Genomic DNA, 21,890 nt, shown 5'->3' on the forward strand with positions numbered 1-21,890 from the left:
CTCATGACAGAGAAAGGTCATTCTTTTTTTTAGATTTTATTTATTTATTTGAAGAGAGAGACACAGCGAGGGAGGGAACACAAGCAGGGGGAGTGGCAGAGGGAGAAGCAGGCTTCCCGCCGAGCAGGGAGCCCGATGCGGGGCTTGATCCCAGGACCCTGGGATCACGACCTGAGCCGAAGGCAGACGCTTAACGACTAAGCCACCCAGGCGCCCCGAGAAAGGTCATTCTTAACCAAGGCAGGGAGGCAGGAAGGATTCTAAGAGTATGGCCAGAGGCCTCAAAATAGCTAAAAATCTCTTTGCCTCTAGGGTAGTGCTAAAGAATTCGGGTGTAGGAGTCAAACAGACCCAGGTTTGAAGCCTGGTTTGTTATTACTAATTGGGACTCCTTGGGCAATGCATTTAATTTCCTGCACCTTTGTTTTCTCATCTTTTAAAACGAGGACAATAAAAGTGCTTTTCTGTGATTCTCATCATCTGGATCTGAGCTCCATTGTCACCTCCATCGAGCATCCTTCCCTGATCATCTGAAGTGACCCCTCCCGAACCTTTTCTCTCAAAGGACCTTGTTAATTCTGAAATTATTGCTCACAAGCATCTGAAATCCTTTTACTCTGCTTGCTGATTTAGTGTCTTGCTTTCTTAGTAACATAAGCCTTTTGAGGACTGGCATCTTTCTGATATTTGTTGTGTTATAAGCCTGAGTGCTCAATAAATATTTGTTGGTGAACAATTAGGATTGCTGTGAGAATAAGAAAACCCACGTCAAGAAGTTAGCGTTGTCTCTGACACACAACCAATGAACAAATCATGATCACTTAAGAATTGCACAGGTTGTATTTAACTTTGTGCTAGGCACGGTCCTAAACGTTTTACAGACTCCAAGTCGACTCAATTTGTCTCCGCATAACCCCAAGGTAGAATCAATATCCTCCCGGTTGTCTTTATGGAAAATGAAGGAAATTGGAAACTAGCTAGTGTCCAGGGACCCGCCTGCACACTCCCAAGGCCAGCCAGGTCCCTGCCCAGCAGCAGGAGCCTCCCAGCGCCCAGCCGGCCCAGTGCCGCCGCGTGGCCACGCCGCGCCCGGGCCCTGGGAAAAAAGTTTCCAAACGGCGCTGCTAGGCGCTGATTGGCCGAGGCCGACGCGGTCCCGTGGCGCCGCAGCCAATGGTCGGCGCCCGCCGCGGGCGCGGGGGTGGGGGCGGTGCTCAGAGGCCCGGGCTGCGCGGTCCGCCGCTGCCGCCGCCCGTCCTCGCGGACCGAGCCGTGGTAAGTGCGGAGCTGCGGAGGCCGGGGGTGGGGGCCGTCCCGGGACCGCCGCCACCACCGGGAAACTCTTTGGCCCGCCCTGGGGCCCGCCAGGAGCCGCCTTGCAGGGACCCTGCCGCGCCCCTCGCTCGCGCGTCCCTTCCCGGCCGCCTGTACTCCGCCGGTCCCGGGCGCTGGGCTCAAAAATCCCGCTCTCTGCAGCCTCCCTTCCTAACTTTGTGCCTTCCCACCCTTGTGTCCTCGCGCCCAGCTCCTCGCCTTTGCCAACTTTCTCTTCTAGCGCCCTCCGCTCCCTCCATGACTTCCACGTCCTTCGTGCCCTCCTCGTCTCCAGCCCCCGCTGCCTGGCTCCTCTGCCTTCCTGGCTCTCTTGGTCTTTTCTCGCTCTTTTTTCTGCCTCTTCTCAGCCCCCGCCACCCCCTTGCCTCCTGCTGCCCCAGACTCGCCCTCGTCCACTGCCCCTTGCCACTTCCACCCTCAGTTCAGGCCTCTTTCCAAAAACCTCCCCCCTGCTTGGCATCTCCGTGCCTTCGGGAACGTGTTTGGAACAGTCTCCTTCCCTCTGCTTTTCTCAGATCTCTGCTGCAGGAAGGTTCAGATTTCCCCTGACAGCACTTTGGGGAAGGGTAGGATAAAGGATGAAAACGCTCATTCTACAGTTTGAATGCAGTGCTGGGACTTACCTGCCTCCCCGAGGTCGTGGGAAATCCCGCCATCACCTTGACACCGCTTTTTGGGAAGCTACCTTATCTTCTCCAGTCATCTCAGGTTCTCTGCCTCCTGAGGGCCTGAGCTTCCCCGATTTCTTTGTCCAGGGTTGGTACAAGGTTGTGCCTCTTTCTACTTTTAGCCTCGAGGTCCCTTTTAACTTCCTTTCTAAAGAAACGGCCTTTACAGGGTGCACTGGGCAGAGATTTGTCATTTTCTATGCTAGTTTGGTTTCTGTATTCTTGGGTAGGATGGCATTTTAGGACACGGATAGGGTGCTTTGAAGAGCAATTGGATCCCAGTGACTGACTCCCAGAGCCACTTATCTGACCCCACCACCACACTGGTATTTAACCAGGTTTGAAACTTAAATCTTTACTCTTTTTTTTTTTTTTTTTTTTAAGATTTTATTTATTTATTTGAGAGAGAGAGAGCTCATGAGAGGGGGGAGGGTCAGAGGGAGAAGCAGACTCCCTGCTGAGCAGGGAGCCCGATGTGGGACTCGATCCCGGGACTCCAGGATCATGACCTGAGCCGAAGGCAGTCGCTCAACCAACTGAGCCACCCAGGCACCCTTAAATCTTTACTCTTACTGTGTCTTTTGTGTAGGATTAGATCCTTTAAGTCTCAGGGGCGTCCAGTTGGCATATTTTATCCTCTCATTTTGGATAATAGTTTCTTAACTTGGCTTATTCTGTTAGGATGTTATTTTTGTTTCCAAAGTGTGTTCTTTTGCCTTAAAACTTGTGAGCCCAGAGAGATTACACTCCCTTTCCTTACCAGATAATTTCCTAACATGAGTGGGCCTGCATACAGAAAGTTTGTGTCAGCAGCTAGGACTGTTTTTGCACCTAGTACTGATGTAGGTGCTTTCTCTCTGCCTCTCCCAGCACTGCTTTGGCCCTTAGAAGGTGTTTGGAAATGTTCAAGAAGGGTTGGAGGAGAGGGAAATCACAGACGGAAAAAAAAATCTTTGCCTAGCATCTTTTTTTTTTTAAGATTTTATTTATTTATTTGACACAAAGAGCACAAGTGGGGAGAGTGGCAGCCCGAGGGAGAGGGAGAAGCAGGCCCCCCGCTGAGCAGGGAGCCTGATGCCAGGCTCAATCCCAGGATTCTGGGATCATGACCTGAGCCCAAGGCAGACGTTTAACCTACTGAGCCACCCAGGTGCCCGAGAGATACCTTTATAAACAAAATTGGCACCCTTTCTTAACATATCATAAACTTTCTTCTATATTAGCTCATATACTTCTTAACAACTGTGTAATTTTCCAAATCAGTCCTCTGTTGACAGTTAAGTTTCTCCCAATTTTCCACATCGGTGAATGATGGCATACACCCTTGAGTATATGTCCTTGCATGTCTATCTAAGTATTTTTGTAGGAAGATCATTACAGACTTTGAAAGCACAGAGGCAGAAGCCAGACTTGCTGGCTCTTGACTGGTTTTGCCCCAGTGACGCCACTTCTGCAACATGCGGAGCCTGCGTCATAACCGAGAAGCTGTGGAAGCCCATGCAGACATTTGGCCGTGTCTTTCTGTCCCCTCCATTTCCCTTCAGCTCTTCCCTTTGTTTTGATTGGGAAGGATTGAGGTTGGCGTGGAGAAGGGTGGTGAGTTAATTCTTGATTGTTTTCCGTGTGTGCTGCTCCTGACCAGCTATGCTGGCTTTCTTCACTCAGAGGAAAGCCAAAGGAGAGTGCTCTGCTTTCTCTAGGGTTTTGAAATCAAAGGTGGGGTGGGAGATCTAAGTGATGCAAAATAGAGAATACATACTTTTTGAACTTTGTGCTCCCAGCTTGTTCTTCCTTGCCTGCTGTAGCATATACTTTTGAGGTGCCCATTAGGTTTGTCCACAGAGCTCCTGGGGCGCGAGAGCAGAAGCACAGAGGCCGAATGCATATGACACCTGTAGCACAAATGAAAGGCGTGCAGTGCCCATTTTTAAGATCGTGGGTACAGGGGCGCCTGCCTTCGGCTCAGGTCATGATCCTAGGGTCCTGGGATCGAGCCTCACATTGGGCTCCCTGCTCAGCGGGAAGCCTGCTTTCTCCCTCTCCCACTCTCCCTGCTTGTGTTCCCTCTCTCACTGTGTCTCTCTCTGTCAAATAAATAAAATCTTTTTAAAAAATAAATAAATAAAGATCATGGGTACAGAGTTGTATATACCGAGACCCGTGCCTGTCACAGTGTGTTTGAAAAGACTGGGGGCCAGATGAAACGAGTGAATCTGACCTCTGAACAGTCTCTTTGCAACCCCAAGGAGACCATGAACTTGAATTCAAAGACCCTCCAGTCACTCCCTGCCCCCAACTTGCACTTGGGTCTGATTTGCCTCTGCTGTCCACTTGTACCTCTGGAGGTGGCCAAAGGCGTGCAATGTTTCGGCTCCAGCTTCTGCTTCTAAGAACCCAAGTGATGTCTCACTTACTCTTAATAGTCGAATGGCTTAAAGGGGATAAAATTGAAGATAAGTTATTAAACACCCAGCACGCAGTGGTTCCATTCGATAGGGAGAGGGAGTCTGTCTGAGTCATCTTACCTGCTTTATGTGGCAAAGAATAATGCACATTGGAACTGTGAGACATTTTCAGATGGCAAAGGAAAAAGCGTACATTTTTAAGATTGTTGTCTCAGAACAAAGTGAAGTTCGGCTGTTACTTCTTAGTCTATAATATATTTTCCCTCTTCCCTAAAGGTTGTTTTTAAAATGCAGGGGGGTTGGGCGCCTGGATGGCTCAGTTGGTTAAGCGACTGCCTTCGGCTCAGGTCATGATCCTGGAGTCCCTGGATCGAGTCCTGCATCGGGCTCCCTGCTCAGCAGGGAGTCTGCTTGTCCCTCTGACCCTCCCCCCTCTCATGTGCTCTCTCTCTCTCATTCTCTCTCTCTCAAATAAATAAATAAAATCTTGAAAAAAAAAATAAAATGCAGGGGGGTTTTGGATTGAAATGCCAGGCCTGTGGTTTTTTGCCCTTTAGTTGAAGGAGGTACGGATGGTGCAGGCTGTGACAGGAGCTCAGGTCTCTGCTTAGCTTCTTTCCACCACTACCCCCACTCCCTGGCCCTGAAGTCCAAAACCAGAACCTTCCCATCAGCACGGTTGTAATTAGAGCCTCTCGGGCAATGGAAGTGCCTCCTAAAACATCTCAAATTCGTTTCTTTCCTGAGGATTAAGTTTTAGTCCTCACTGGCCGTGTTTTATTTAGGAAGCTTTTTTTCCTAAAACTCACCTATCATAAGAATGCAGGGTGAGCATTAAACCCCAAGAACAGTATCAGATGCTCCTTATCATGTACACCTGGAGAGGGGGTAGTTTCCAACAAGGTATTCTCTCCTCCTGCCACTTTCCACTAATGAGATGCCACTCAGGTGCTGAGGGAGTGTGGGGTTTTCCCACATCCTGACCAGCCTCTTAGGGATGTACAGAGGTCAACCATAAACTAGTCTTCAGAGGTTTATGGCTTCTTGCTTTTCCTTAACCTCACATCCCCTTCCTACTAGTGGTCCATCTCTATCTTTCCTTTTGCTCATTCATTCCACAAGCATTTATTTAGTGCCTGTTACATGCCAGGCACTGTTCTAGGCATTGGGATAAAAAAGCAAGATGGAGAAGGCCCCTGTGCTCAACAATTGACATTCCAGTGGGGGAAGATTAAAAACAAAACTCAAAATGATGAAATAAAGCAGAGGTTAATAAATAGTGAAGGGCTAGAGAGGATATTTGGTGGTTTATTCAAATAAAGTCTCTCTGGGGAAGACATTTCAGCTGAGATCTGAATGACAAGGAGGATACCTAGGCAGAGAACAGCAAGTGCAAAGGCCCTGAGGTGGGGAGCAAGTGTGTTGTGCTCAAGGAACGGAAAGAAAGGGGTGCCTGGGTGGCTCAGTCGTTAAGCGTCTGCCTTCAGCTCAGGTCATGATCCCAGGGTCCTGGGATCGAGCCCTGTATCAGGCTCCCTGCTCCGCAGGAAGCCTGCTTCTCCCTCTCCCACTCCCCCTGCTTGTGTTCCCTCTTTAGCTGTGTCTCTCTCTGTCAAATAAATAAATAAAATCTTAAAAAAAAAAAAAAAAGGAACGGAAAGAAGGCCATGTGGCTTGAACATAAGCTAATGTGGGGGTTGGGTAGGGTTGGGGAATGTTAGAGAAATAGGCAGGAACTAATTACATTAAATATTGGATATGATATTTTCCCAAACAGCAGGAAAAGCCAGTCTACATCCATTGTTCTTAGTTCCTAACTGTTTCGCCCTACTACACGGACTCTCGTGCCATGCAGTTGAGACTGTCTTCAATAAGATAATGGTCACACGGCACTCAGTTGCACGGGCTTTTGACACTATAGGGGCTGGTTTGGTGACTTCATATTAGATGAGTTTTGGGCTCATTAGAGCTTAAGACTTGAGCAGGGAGTACCGCACCTAAGTTTACCCTTACCCATTGTCATATTAATTGCTGTTATTTACACTCTAGGTGTTCTATTCTTTTTACTTTCAGCAAACAACATCTTTCACTACCTACCTTAATTAGGACCCTCTGTGGCAGCCATCCAACCCTAACTGGTATAGTCAAGGAAGGGAGTTGGTTATCTCTCATAACCTTAAATCAGGTATGACTGGATCCCGGTGTTCAAATGAGATCATCAGGACCCAGTGCCTCCACCTCTTGGCTCTGCTTTCCTCTGTTTTGACTTCATTCTCTGGCAGACTCCTCCCTTGTGATGGAAGGATGGTCACTGGCAGCTCCAGGCTTACCTCCTACCATCTTACCCTAGTGGGAAGAGTTTCTTTCTTTCTTTTTTTTCCTAGCTTTATGGAGATATAATTGACATAGAACATTGTGTAAGTTTAAGGTATATAACATGATGGTTTGATAAACGAATATGTTGTGAAACCATTACCACAATAAGGTTAGTTAACCCTTCCAGAGTGTCTTTCCTGATGGCTCTGCAAAAGCCCTGGACACTGGTTTGCTCAGCTTGGGTTAGGGCCACCCCTGAACCAATCATTGGCCTAGTTTGGGTTAGACCCATCCTGTTATTGGCTCAGCTTGGGTTAGGCCCACCCCTGTCATTGGCTCAGCTTGGGTTCAGCCCACCTCTGAGCCAGTTACTGATGCTGGAGGCATCCCTCCTGTGTTGTGCCTCCTCCTAGATGCTGATGTCAAGTACATCTGAATCACATGGAATGAATGTAGGGTTAGTTTCCCCAAGATTGGAGTGGTGTTACAGAAAGCTAGAAGAAGAAATGCTGGACTGGAGAAAGATCAACAAATGAACAGCTTTCTACTCTTTGCAGCTTCTGTGCTTCCATCCAGCTTTCAGAGAAACTCTGTTCCCCAGAAGGGGATGGGTGGGGCACATCGCATGTTGTCTCTGAATGAGGGAAGGGTGAGAAATTAGGAAAGAGAGAAGATGTGAATATAGGTACTAACAAATCTAGTTATCAATAAAGGCTGTGCTTGAATATAATTGTTTGATTTTTTTTTTAACCAGGGATCCAGAAGTTGGTGATTGTGTCCATGTTAACACTAACATATTTAGCTGAATGATTAATATTTGTAGTCAAAAATATAGCTTGTTATGGGGCGCCTGGGTGGCTCAGTCAGTTAAGTGTCTGACTCTTGATTTCGGCTCAGGTTGTGATCTCAGGGTCATGAGATCTAGCCCTGCGCTCTGAACTGGAGCCTGCTAAAGATGCTGTCCCTCTGTTCACCACCCCCCCCAGCTCTCCCTCTCTCTTAAAAAAACAAACAAAACAAAACAATACAGCTTGTTATGCCTTGCAAAGTGAGGAGTTGTGTTCATTCTTTTGTCCCTAAGGACACCCGATTGTGAGCTCCCTTGAGGGAAGGAAGGGACTTTGGAGACATCTCATTTGGATTCCTGATGAACTTTTGACAAGCTCAGAGCCTTAAATAAGGCTCTATCAGCGGGGAGTCTGTAAATGGCCCGCTGTTCATAGAGATCTGTTCCCCAGCCTCTGCTCTGGATCTCTCCAAGTCCTCAGAGCCAAGGCCCCATTCCCACCCCCTGCCCTGTAGCTACTGTCCCTTTTGTCTGCTTCTCACACCCAGCTCTCCAAAATTTCCTCTACTTCCTCTTCTTTACCTCCTCGTAACTCCTCTGCCCAACTTCCCCCCCCCCCCCCCACTGTGTTGAAACTATTCTTGCTCACATCACCAGTGACCGACATTTCGCGAAGTCTCCTGGGTATTTTCCAGTCCTAATCTTAGTTTCTGTGTTGTATCGTGGATACTGTGGACCGGTCCTTCTTTTCCCCTTGACACCACCTATCTACTGCCAGGACAGCTCACTCTCTGGTTCTTGTCTCTTCATTTGTCCCCTGTCTCCTTAGATTACTGTTTCTTTCTTTGCCTACCAGTCAAACATTGGCATTCCTCAGAGTTCCATAAATAGTACTCACTAGATTCTCGAGCAGTTCCGTCACGAGAAAGAGGGAAGAAGCAGCTACAGGCTCAGGACTCTTAAATTTGTATCAGGCCAGGGTTCACCCCAGAGTTTCAGATCTGCTGTTCCTTCTGGGTGTGTCACTGGCATGTCAAACTAGAAATATCCCAAACTGGGCTCATTATCCTCTCGCCCTAAAGACTTTCCTTCTGTTCTTCATCTCTGGTGATGGGGGTGGTGGTGGCGCGAGCTGTCAAAACCAGAACCCCAGAGATGTCCTCCCCTCCTTTTTTTTTCCTTGCGCACTCCCCCATGAAATGAATAAAATCTTGGTAGTTTTATCTATTCATGGAATGTAACATGTGGGTGGGCTGTATTTTGTCTGCGTTTGGTTTCAGTTTTCGGCAATGTTTTATCAATTAATCCAACATAAAACTCAGGAGCTTCCTCTCGCCGCCCCCCCCCCCCCCCCCCTTAAAAAAAAGCTCTTTAACCAGACATGGATAGTAATTATAAAGCCTTCTCTCCTAGACACCATGCCACAAGAAGAGTGACCTCTTGCTCTGTTTTCACCATGGAGGACTCGGGAAAGACTTTCAGCTCTGAGGAGGAAGAAGCTAACTACTGGAAAGATCTGGCTATGACTTACAAGCAGAGGTCAGTCTTCCCGAGTCCACCCTGCTTTTTCTTCCCATCCTGGTGGCAGCTACCATTCAGTTTGGGGCTTCTGAGGTTACAAGCACTACAAAGGATTTGACACACATTCTGTCCGTTACATCTCAAAACTGCCTCATGAGGAAACAGTTATCACCCCATTTTACAAATGAGGAACTGAGCTTCAGGGAAGGCAAGTAACTTGCCCACCGAGTTCACGCCAGCCAGTAAGCAGCTGGGCTAGAACGTGAGTGTCAAAGCCTCCAGTCCTGAGCAAACCGCTGTGCTCTTTCCCACCCTATTTTCTGGAAGGGTTTTATCAGTTGGGGATGCCGTATCTGGTCAGTCCCCGTGCCTGACAGTATGGGTTGTTGCAAATTTTAAATGTGAAACCAGCGGTTCAGTGTCCATATCTGGTAGTAGTGTGTGTGTATGTGTGTGTGTTCAACATTGCTTCTTTTTATTTCTCATGGACTCATTCTTCACATGGAGGTCTTATTCCAGTCCCTCTAATTTTCTTATTCTTAATTTGACTATAAGATAACTCAGGTTTAGTATTTAAAAAAAAGTGTTGCTTGACTTTTAAGGATTGAGGACCTGGAACTGGGTGTCTGGGGTTGGCCAGGCACCCACTGTAGTGGTGGGGTGAGCAAACGTTTATATTAGATCCAATTCCTGCTTACAAGTAAATCTGCAGAGGGTACGCAGTCCCAAGGGCATTTACTCCACATTGAGTTCAAAAACCAAATATGCTGAATGAATGAGCGGGGAGTGAATTGGTAGAGAAATGGCTTCGGAGTCAGGCAGACGTGGATTCAGGTGTGAGCTCTGCTTCTGACTCACATGACGTTGAGACAAGTCACATCTTCTCTCAGCCTTACCTGTAAAATGAGGGTAAGCCTAGTTTCTGCCTCGAAAGGTGGTTGACAAGCTAATCCATGCATCACCCTCCACAGCACGGCTAGGTGCTCAGTAAATGGTTGCCTAATGTGTCTGGGACTTCTGTAGGGCAGAGAACACGCAAGAGGAGCTCCGAGAATTCCAGGAGGGAAGCCGCGAATATGAAGCTGAGTTGGAGACGCAGCTGCAACAGATTGAAACCAGGAACAGGGACCTCCTGTCGGAAAATAACCGCCTTCGCATGGAGCTGGAAACCATCAAGGTGAGAGGACATGGACAGCATGTCCAGACAGGCTTCCAGCGTGGTGTGTGTGTGCCTGGGAAAGCGAGCCCGGCTGTGTGAGGGGGCCCCTGGCCAGCCCTGGGCATGCTCCCTGTTCCCTCAAGACCTGCTGGGTGGAAGTGGTGTTGGAAATCTTTTTTGCCCCCATTGGGAGGAGCTCTGTGAGAAGCGAATCACACATGTGTCCCCACGGTCATTCCTGGCTGTCTATCACAACCCCACCAGGCATGTGAAAGGTAGACATTTTTGTAGTATGGAGTGTCACCGGATTGCTGATCATTAGATTATACAAAGTCCAGGGTTAGGCTGTCCAGTGTGGTAATTGACAGTTAAGTTCATTAAAATAAGATAAAAACGTAATTCCTTCCTTGTGCTAGCTACATTTCATCTGCTCAACAGCCCCACATCTCTAGTGGGTATCGTTATTGGACAGAGAAGTGGAGAATATTTCCATCATTACAGAAAGTTCTGTTAGATAGTGCCGGTCTAGAGCAGGTTCCTCAACCTGGACACTGTGGACCTTTGAGGTCCGGTAACTTTCTGCAGTGGGGGCTGAGTTTTGCATTGTAGGGTGTTGAACAGCACCGCTGGTCTCCACCCACTGGATGCCAGGGGCACCCTCTCCCCCCAAAGATTTATGAGAACCAGAAATACCTGTCGACATTGCCAAGTATCAGGAGCACCACTGGTCCAAAGGGTAAAGACTGCCTTTTGGACATTATGTAGGGCTTAGCAGATAAGCACTCGCCCGTGCCCTGCAGACTGCGGCGCTCAGCCCTCACGGCCAGGCAGGCTTGAACCCACCCTCATCCTGAGATTCCTGATCTGAGTAAGTCTGGGGGGCACCTAGGCATGTCTGCATGTCTTTTCTTTTTTAAGCTTTACTTATTTATTTTAGAGAGCGCGTGCAGCGGGGAGGGGCAGAGGGAGAGAGAGAGAATCCTGAAGCAGACTCTCTGCTGAGTGCAGAGCCGGAGATCATGACCTGAACTGAAATCAAGAGTCAGCTGCTTAGCTGACTGAGCCACCCAGGTGCCTCTTCATTTTTAAAAATAAAGCTCCGCATGTAAATTTCGATGAGCTGCTGGGGGGAAGAACCAAGGGCGAGGTGTGGTGGATACTGGAAGGAGATGTGCTCCTAGAGCTCTGGAAGCTTTGTGAGGAAGACAAACCTAACCCCAAAAGCACTTAAGGAAAAAGATGCTCAGTTATATAGTACTGATCGAGAGATCCTTCTGAGAGAAGGGTCTGCATGAGCTGGAGACAGCTTCCCGGGGGAGCTGGGAGGGATTTGAGCTGATGTTTGAAGGTGAAGGGAGTGTGTGTGTGCGTGTATGTGTGTGCATGTGCACACGTAGCCAGCAGGTTGGGGCTTAAGGGTTAATGAATAGTTAATCTGGACCTTCCGTAGACACAGACAAGAATGGATGTCAAGCAGACTTGAGAATCCTGGCTTTAGTAGCGCATAGGAAAAAGTGGGACCCACAAATGGATTGGGGGTTGAGGGATGGGGAGGGGCAGAGAAAAGATCCCCAAAGACCTCAGAAGCTGAGCAGTGGAGTGTAAGCTTTTCATATTGTAGACAGCAAAGCCCACACTGGGCATCTACAGATCCGTCTGGCCCACTGATGTTTTTTGCTTAGTCTTCCGTGGTTTTTATTCAACATTTTATCATGACAGTTTTCAAACACACAGCGAGGTTGAAAGAATTTTCCAGTGACCACCTGTATATCCACCATCTAGGCTCTACCTATAACCTTTGCCATACTTGATTTTTTTGGGGGGGGGCCATATTTGTTTTTTATTACATATCTATCCATCCATCAATCTAGCTTTCTGATGCATTTCAAAGTGCCTTGCAGGCATCTATACACTTCCCTATAAATACTTCAGCATGCTGTTATTAACTAGAGTTGAGGGTTTGTTTACAGTTCACTCTTTTGATAGTAAAATTTATATCTTTAGTGTTTTTTTAAAGATTTTATTTAGAGAGAGTTCACTTGTGAGCAGGGAGAGGGGCCAAGGGAGAGGGAGAGAGAATCTCAAGCTGACTTCACCCCGAATATAGAACCCCACATGGGGCTTGATCTCATGACCCTGAGATCATGGCCTGAGCCAAAATCAAGAGTTGGATGCTTAACCAGCCAAGCCACCCAGGCGCCCCTAGTGTTTAAGTATTTAATACCAATATTCAAAGTTGTGAGGCTTCGTATACAAGTCTGGATTTCTGACTTCCTTTGAGAATCAGCATGCCAGGCCTGCATTCTTCAGTGAAAAGCCAGGCAGCGGTTACTGAGACCGAGCAAGCGTTCACCAGCCCATCCCAGTCCCCACTACTGTCCCCCACCTCCATCCCTGACACTGAGGGGTAAGTGTCCTTTGCTTTATCCTTACACCTGGTCCATGCCACTCATTTTGTGGGCAGCCCGACCCCTGCCACTGGCACTGAGGAATCGTGGTGCTTAACTTGAAGGGGACTCAGGGACGGGACACTGTGTGGAAGGACAATCGGCGGTGTGAACCATAGTCGGGAGAGGGACCAGGCCCTCCCTGGAGGCAGACTCCTGTCAAGCAATTATGAAGTAATTAACTGCTTCAAGACTGAGCCTTTGAACTTGCAGAAGACCCTTCATGACAACCACCTGACAGATGCCTGAGGTGTGGAGTGTAAAGCAGAAGAAGAACTAGAAATGCCCGGGTAAATAGAACTGCCACTGGGGCACCTGGCTGGCTCCGTTATGGGAGCATGTGACTTGGGGTCTCAGGGTCGTGAGTTTGAGCCCCACGTTGGGGTACAGATTACTTTAAAAAAAAAACTGCCACCAGCAAATATCTGTCAGTCATCCCAGAGAAATGTTTTCAACTGAGTCAGACTTCTTGACAACTGGCTTATTCATCACAAGTTGAATAAGAAGGCCTGTAGGCCTATAAGGGATCAAACAGAGAGTCTGTTGATGCCTCCATCAGCTGACAGCTTATTATAATTAGCCCCAAATGAAAGCACAATATTTAGCAATGGCTTTTCATGTCCACAAGTTCAAAGGACATCCTTTGCATCTTTATGCTGGTGGAGAAGCCCGTTAACTGCATCATCTTGGAACCTGGGTTTGAATTGAGGTTAATGACGTAGGATCCTTTGCGCTCCTGTTTTGTTTGGAGATGCACCCAGATAAAGGGGGTGAGGCTGTCAGAGCCAGCCCTGGGAATTTGCCCTTGCGTGGGGCTTGGTCAGCCCCTCCTTGGCTGAGGGGAGTTGCTTCCTCTGCTCATGGCCAGGAAACGGAGTATCAGAGGGGATGGAGCAGCATGAGGGTGTGGAATGCCCTCCCTGTCGCCACCCTGTAAATGATTTGCTTGTTCTGTGGGAGTTCTTCTCACGCTGCTCTCACCACGCCTCTCTGGCCCAGGTACCATTATGTCATTCTCCCCGTGCATCCCAACTGTTTTCTAGCAATGCCTTTGTTTGCTCGACTGAGGAAAGAAGAGAGTGTCTGTTTTTCAAGTTTCCTTTTTCTTTTTTTTTTTTTTTTGAAGGTTTTATTTATTTATTTGACAGAGAGAATACAAGTAGGCAGAGCGGCAGGCAGAGGGAGGAGAAGCAGACTCCCTGCCGAGCAGGGAGCCCGATGCGGGGCTCGATCCCAGGACCCCAGGATCATGACCTGAGCCGAAGGCAGCCGCTTGACCGACTGAGCCCCCACAGGCACCCTGTTTTTTTGTTTGTTTGTTTTTAAGATTTTATTTTTAAAGTAATCTCCACACCCAACGTGGGCCTTGGACTCACAGCCCTGAGATTAAAAGTCACATCCTCAGGGCGCCTGGGTGGCTCAGTTGGTTAAGCGACTGCCTTCGGCTCAGGTCATGATCCTGGAGTCCCTGGATCGAGTCCCGCATCGGGCTCCCTGCTCGGCGGGGAGTCTGCTTCTCCCTCTGACCCTTCCCCCTCTCGTGCTCTATCTCATTCTCTCTCTCAAATAAATAAATAAAATCTTTAAAAAAAAAAAAAAAGTCACATCCTCTACCAACTGAGCCAGCCAGGCACCCCTCAGACTTTCTAATTAGACTTTGGGCCTTTCCTGTGGGACGTGTTTTCGTGTGTAGATGAAGGGAAAGCAGTAAGGGTGTTTGGTGAAGGAAGGTGATTTGAAAGAGTAGCCAAAGCAGAATGTATGTGTGCGTGTGCACGTGTGGTCGATACCTCTGTGGCCCGGAAGGAAATGTTTGAGGGCAGTTAAGCATAGTTGTTTAATGAGCACAAGCCCCAGGGGCCCACATTGGATCGGCTCAGTCATTTGCTACCAGTTGACTTTGGGCTAATGAAGTAGCCCCAGTTCACGTCTCTGAAGTAGCATTAAATGAGCCAACGTAAGAACTATCTTGAGCCCAGAAGCTGGTCCAGAGTAAGCACGCAATGAATGTTAGCTGCTGAAATTGCGCAGCAACAGATTGTGAAGTCATTTGACTAGTCCTTGCCTTGGAAAGCACAGATCACACTAAGCTCTTTTGATGATTAATAACAGGTTGTGGGGCTTTTTTGTTTCCTTCCTTCCTTCCCTCCTTCCCCCAAAGGTCCAAAAGTCCTCTCTAACTCCCCCATGCTGCAGGGGGTGTGTCCTGGATCACAAAGTTAGAACAGTTGTCAGAATAAGTACATGGTTTCCTGCTCTTAACGGTGAGGCCCAAGCAACCAAAGTTACTGTGATTCCTGATGCGTAATCCAGGGATGTCACATGAAGTGGATTGGTATTGCCCTTGTTTGTGGATGAGGCTTGGAGAGGTTTATATGGCTTTCCATGGCTGTGGACACCTTGAGCAAAATAATTCCTTTGAAGATTGTTGGGGGTCTTGACACTAAGAGGCTGCAGGGACCAAGTTCAGGAGGGGGCGGGCTGCAAGATGCTTGTGGGCCAAGAGGTGGGAGGTACTTGGGACATAACAACTTTGAATGGTGGCCCCCATTCTCGCCATCTGCCCTCACTTGCTTCAGAGTCCATATCTGTGGAGAGAAGGTTCTACTGGCTGAGGTTAGACTTGTGGCCTGGCTGTGGTGGGAGGCTACGAGAATGTCTGGAGCCTCCTTAGTGTGATGTGAAGACCGGTCCCATAAAGATCCTATGATATGGGAGAGCTAAATCCCCTAAAGAAATCAGGGTGCTGCCGAGCTGTGCACACGGGGAGGGTCAGACACTCACAAGCTAAAAACAATAGTGTCCACTCCAACAGGAGAGCATATGTTCCAGGATTAATCCCTCAGTATTTTAAGGAAATGACAGGGAAGGGAGATAGACACAGCTCATCAGAAGATTAAATCACACACTCAGTGTCGATTTTGTCCTCCAGGAGAAGTTTGAAACGCAGCACTCAGAAGGCTACCGGCAGATCTCAGCCTTGGAGGATGACCTTGCTCAGACCAAAGCAATTAAGGATCAACTTCAGAAATACATCAGAGAGCTGGAGCAAGCAAATGATGACTTGGAAAGAGCAAAACGGTACGTTCGGAAGGAGAGAACAGGTTTTGGAATGCATTCATTTGGCCATTGGCAGGGAATGCATTTGGCCAAGGCAGTACTTCCCAGTGGAAGCAGCATTTGGGCTAAGACCAGGGGATGCAGAGATATCATCCAGGGAAGGGTATGAGGTGAGAACATGCCAGGCAGAAGGACAAGCATGTGCTAAATACCGCCCTAAGGTAAGCATGTGCAAAGAACAGGATTTCGTTCGTTCTTTTTTTTTTTTTAAGATTTTATTTTTTCAAGAGAGAGTGAGCACGAGCTGGGGAGAGGGACAGAGGCAGAGGGAGAAGCAGACTCCCTGCTGAGCAGGAAGCCCAACATGGGGCTTGATCTCAGGATCCTGGGATTATGACCTGAGCCAAAGGCAGATGCTTAACTGATCGAGTCACCCAGGCACCTCAAGAACAGGATTTCTTAAACTGACGTTCTCTTGTTTAGCAGAATACTAACAATCATAACTAACATTTATTGAATAACTACTCTGTGCCAGGCCCCCTTTTTTCTTTAATGAAAACACTTTAAAAATTAGATATAAATTGCTTATAGTGGCATGCACAGATTTTAAGCATACAGTTCCGTCATTTTGGGCAAATTGCATATACGTTCACGGGACCCATGCTCTTGTTAAGATATGGAACCTTTGTGTTGCCCCCATAGTCCCCTGCATTATTGTTAATAATATTATTATTACTAGTTTAAGTAGGCTCCACACCTGGCGTGGAGCCCAGTGCAGGGCTTGAAATCAAAACCCTGAGATCAAGACCTGAGCTGATATCAAAAGTCAAACGCTCAGTTGACTGAGCCACCCAGGTGCCCCATCCCCTGCATTATTTTTTACTGGTTGCTTTAGGATCACAACATACACTTCATTGTACTACTGCATGTAAAATGCAACAGCCTTACAATCTTATAGTTTCACTTTTATCATCCTTGAACTCTATGCTATACCCCTAATACTATTATGTCTACAAATGCTGTGGTTTCCACAATACATTGCTATAATTTTTGCTTTAAAAAGCCAAGTATAGGGCGCCTGGGTGGCTCAGTTGGTTAAGCGGCTGCCTTTGGCTCAGGTCATGATCCTGGAGTCCCAGGATCGAGTCCCAAGTTGGGCTCCCTGCTCAGCGCGAAGTCTGCTTCTCCCTCTGACCCTGCCCCCTCTCGTGCTCTCTCTCTCTCATTCTCGCTCTCAAATAAATAAATAAAAATCTTTAAAAATAAATAAATAAAAGCCAAGTATATTTTAAAGAAATCAAGAGAGTTAAAAAGATAGGCTTTTATATTTACCCATATATGTACCATTTCTGGTTCATTCCTTCCTGAGGACCAGGGTTTCCCTCTGGTACCCTCTCCCTTCAGCTTGAAGAACTTCGTTTAGGAATTCTTATAGCACAGGTCTGTTCACAATGAAGTCTCCTTGTTTTAGTTTATCTGAAAGTGTCTTTTGCCTTCATTCTTGAAAGATAGGTCCACTGGATGTAGGATTCTGGGTTGACAGTTGTTTTTTTGTTTTGTTTTGTTTTGTTTTCTTTCAGGGGATTGTTCCACTGTCTTCTGGTTTCCTTGGTTCAGGTCAGAAGTTAGTGGTCATTTGAATGGTTATTTCCCAGTATGTAATTTTTTTTTCCGGCTGCTCTCAGATTTTCTCTTGACTTTTTGTTTGTAGCAGTCTATGATGTGGCTAGATTTTATATATACTTAACTTTTTTTTTTTAATTGTTGGATTTAACCAGAATTGATTTTTTCATTTCCTTAAATAATCTCTACACCCAAAGTGGGGCTCGAACTCATGATCCTGAGATCGGGAGTCAGCTGCTCTACCGACTGAGCCAGCCCCTGTATGTATTTATCTTGATAGGGGTTTGCTGGGCTGCTTTAGTCTGTAAATTTCTCTTTTTGCCAAATTTAACTTTGGTCCTTATTTCTCAGAGATTTGTGCTGCCCCATTTCCTCTCTCCTGTCCTTCTGGGACACCAACTACACACACATTAAGTCCTTTTGAGGGGCACCTGGGTGGCTCAGTTGGTTAAGCGACTGCCTTTGGCTCAGGTCATGATCCTGGAGTCCCGGGATCGAGTCCCGCATCGGGCTCCCTGCTCTGCGGGGAGTCTGCTTCTCCCTCTGACCCTCCCCCTCTCATGCTCTCTGTCTCCCATTCTCTCTCTCAGATAAATAAATAAAACCTTTAAAAAAAAAAAAAAAGATTTTAAAAAAAGTCCTTTTGATATTGTCACACAGCCTCTTCCTTTTTTTTTTTTTTTACCCCCAATCTTTTTTTCTTTTGGTTCTTCAAATTGGTTAATTTCTGTTGATCTGATTCAGGTTCACTGACTCCTCTCCAATCGGCTGATAAACAAATTCCAGTAGTGTCTTTAGAGATTGTATTTTCAGTTCTAGAATTTCCTTTTTTAAAAAAAAAAAATTATTTGACAGAGGGGGAGAGAGCACAAGCAGGGGGAGGAACAGAGAAAGAGGGAGAAGCAGGCTCTCTGCTGAGCAGGGAGCCTGATGCGGGGCTCTATCTCAGGACCCTGGGACCATGACCTGAGCCAAAGGCAGGTGCTTAACCGACTGAGCCACCCAGGCACCCCCCCATTTTTTTTTGAATTTCCTTTTTTTTTTTAAAGATTTATTTATTAGAGCTCATGAACAGAGAGAGAATACCAAGCAGACTCTCCGCTGAGTGCAGAGCCCAACATGGGGCTTGATCTCACAACCCTGAGATCATGACCTGAGTCGAGATCAAGAGTCAGACACTTAACAGACTGAGCCGCCCAGGTGCTCCTCTCTTTATATCCTTGAGCATAGCTATAATAGCTACTTTAAAGTCCTTTTCTTTTCTGCTAATTCTAACATCTAGGTTATCTTAGGGCTATTTCCAGTGATTGCCTTTTCTCCTGAGTTTGGGTCACATTTTTTGTGCTCTTCATGTGTCGTGTTGAGTAATCTTGAATTCTGGACATTATGAATGATGTGTGGCACAAACTATGGATTTTGTTTTTGATTTTTTTTTTTTTTTTTTTTTTGGTCTGTTAACTAGGACGAACTAACACTCCAAACTGTTTCCGCGTCATGGGCAGTAGCTGAAATCTGTTTAATTCTTTTAGCCTTAACCAGGCTGCTTCAAGTCTGCTGAGCATTTGCATGGTCCAGAGGTTAGCCAGAGATGTGGGAAGAGTTTAGATGAGAATTTGGCACTAGTGATGGATTTCTATCACGGAGCTGTAGGCAAAACATTAACAGAGATGCAACATTCACCCGCTGCTGTTTCTTTCTTCCAAGTGTTGGCTGCCATTATTGCCCGTGCCTTCAGACCATTGTTGTTTGACCCAGAGTTTGTAGTTGTAATCTGTATGAGAGCTTTGGTCTGATACAAGCCACCTTATCATTATCAAAAGTGGGATCTCAGAGCTCTTTGTATATTTTTCCACTAATCTTTTATCCTACATGGAAAGTATTTTTCTTTCTTTTTTTTTTTTTAAAGATTTTATTTATTTATTTGACAGAGAAAGACACAGCGAGAGAGGGAACACAAATGGGGAGTGGGAGAGGGAGAAGCAGACTCCCCGCCGAGCAGGGAGCCCGATGCGGGACTCGATCCCGGGACTCCAGGATCATGACCTGAGCCGAAGGCAGTCACTTAACCAACTGAGCCACCCAGGCACCCGGAAAATATTTTTCATAGAATAATCTGGTCTTCTGCCTTTATCTCTGGTATCATGTTCCATACAAATGATTTTCATTTTTAGGTTATCCAGTTTTTGTCTCCTTTTTTAGTCTGTGTTTCCAGACTGCACTAGGGAAATCTCCTTGATCCTTTGATTATGCATGTCTTCTCTTAATTTTTTTTTGTAAGATTTTTTATTATTTATTTTATACTTATACTTCTAATCTGCCTGAAATTTACCTAGTACAAGACATGGGTCCAGTTGTATTTTCAGTACATAGATAGTCAATTGTACCAGTACTATTTATTAAATACTCATTTTTTTCCACTGAATTTAACCCATCTCTGTCATAAGTTAATCTCTAACATATCCTGGGATCTCATTCTGGATTCTTTATTTTGGTCCAGTGTACAATTTGTGAATTACTATACCAATACCATAATGACTCGATTACCATGACTTTGTAGTATGTTTGCAAGCCACTGGCATGCCATTGTTTTCATCTGTATTTCATTGATCAAAGCAAGTCATGTGGTCCAAGTCAAGAGATGGGACAGTACATTCCACTCACACTGAGGCCATAACAAGGATGTGGATGTAGGGAGGGTGAAGAATTAGGCCCAATAATGCAGTCTACCACAAAGAAATAGTACATTGACTGGTTACAAAGTAATATACAAAGAGTAGAGGTTTGTTTGTTTTGTTTTTTTTTTTTAAGATTTTTATTTATTTATTTATTTGAGACAGAGAGAATGAGAGACAGAGAGCATGAGAAGGGAGGAGGGTCAGAGGGAGAGGCAGACTCCCTGCCGAGCAGGGAGCCCGATGCGGGACTCAATCCCGGGACTCCAGGATCATGACCTGAGCCGAAGGCAGTCGCTTAACCAACTGAGCCACCCAGGCACCCAAGAGTAGAGGTTTTTAATGCAAATTCAAGCAAATAAAAATAGAAATTCATCTTCTCCCATCCCCCACAAAGAGCATTCTATACACACTATTGAACATCTTCTTTCATATAACAGTAGATCTTGGAGATCTTTCAGGACACAGAGCATTCTTTGTTCTTTTTTTTCCCCCAAGTGCATAATATTCTATTGTATGGTTGGTGTTGTATAGTACATCATGATTTATTTGTCCGGCCCCCGTGGATGGATATCTGCTACATTTGCATTCTTGTGCAGTGATAAACATTGCTGTGATGAATCCTAAACTTTGCTTGCACAGATGTTTATCTGTAGAATAAATTTCCCCAAGTGAGATTGCTGGGTCAACGGATATATGCATATGTGATTTTGATATTATTGCCCATTTGTTCTTTATATGGTTGTATCACTTTACATTCCCGGCAGCTACGTATGTAAATCCCTCTTTTCCAAATAGCTTTCACTAACAGTGGTTTTCAAAACTCGGATTTCTGCCAGTCTAGTAAGTACCAATGGGTACATTTCTCAGTTATGAGTGACGTTGATTCCTTTTCCTAATTTAAGAACTGTTTTATTTCTTTTTTAATGAACTCTTTATCTTTGCCTGTCTTTTTTTTTTTTTTTAAAGATTTTATTTATTTATTTGAGACAGAGAGAATGAGAGACAGAGAGCATGAGAGGGAAGAGGGTCAGAGGGAGAAGCAGACTCCCTGCCGAGCAGGGAGCCCAATGCGGGACTCGATCCCGGGACTCCAGGATCATGACCTGAGCCGAAGGCAGTCGCTTAACCAACTGAGCCACCCAGGCGCCCTATCTTTGCCTGTCTTTAAGTTGGGTTGTTGTTTTTCATTTCTAGGAGATTGTTATAGATTTGTGATAGAAATTAAAAATATTTGGCATTTAGATTTGTCTTCTAGCTTTGTCTGTTGTATATGTTACTGTCAAAAGTTATTTGATTTCTCTGTAGTCAGATGTATCAGTTACAGGTGGGAGGGCATTGTGCAGTCTAAGGTTTATAAAGCAGTTAGTCTATGCTTGCTTTTTCTTCTTTTTCTTACATTGCTTTACATTTTTTAAAATTAAAGGCGCATTGGACTCACATTTTGGCCAAATGCTGAATCATTCGGTGTTAAAATCAGATGAGGTAAAGGCAAGGCCCAGATCATCATTACAGAATGCATAAAGTTCTGGAATACTGAAGTTTTATTTTTTTTAAAAATTAAAAACCTGACAATTTTATTGTAAAATTTTAGTAGTTATATTTGGAAAATTTGACCGCCTACTTCAAGAGTAATTTCTCATCCCTACCAGCCATTTGCTTGTTAAAGTCCTTCCACAGTATATCTGTAAAACGAAATGACTTACTTTTAGGAAGGGGATAACCTTGAAAGACTCAGGGCCATTGGAAGTAACTAAAAATTAAATGCATTCCTTAAAGATTATTTTTTGTTTAACATATGAATGCTAAGGTACAGAAAAGTTGTACAAAAATTAAAATTGATTTTATCTAATTTCACTCTTCTATGTAGTACTGTTACATAGATGTTAAAGAAAAC

General features: G+C 45.9%; 1 protein-coding gene across 4 annotated transcripts in view; it reads left to right on the forward strand.

The window, feature by feature from the left end:
* The first annotated feature begins 1,203 nt into the window (after positions 1 to 1,203).
* Positions 1,204 to 21,890, forward strand: part of NDE1 (nudE neurodevelopment protein 1) — a 48,681-nt gene continuing 27,994 nt past the window's right edge. For 3 of the 4 annotated variants that reach the window (XM_021698309.2, XM_021698310.1, XM_021698307.1), the window contains exons 1-4: positions 1,204 to 1,275; positions 8,925 to 9,050; positions 10,056 to 10,209; positions 15,571 to 15,719. In XM_021698309.2, the coding sequence (XP_021553984.1) occupies positions 8,968 to 9,050; positions 10,056 to 10,209; positions 15,571 to 15,719 (386 nt within the window). In that variant the 5' untranslated portion in view covers positions 1,204 to 1,275; positions 8,925 to 8,967. The remainder of the gene's footprint in view (positions 1,276 to 8,924; positions 9,051 to 10,055; positions 10,210 to 15,570; positions 15,720 to 21,890) is intronic. The other variant, XM_021698311.1, reaches the window with a different exon arrangement.

This window comes from Neomonachus schauinslandi, chromosome 5 (genome assembly GCF_002201575.2).
Source record: "Neomonachus schauinslandi chromosome 5, ASM220157v2, whole genome shotgun sequence".
NCBI lineage: Eukaryota > Metazoa > Chordata > Mammalia > Carnivora > Phocidae > Neomonachus > Neomonachus schauinslandi.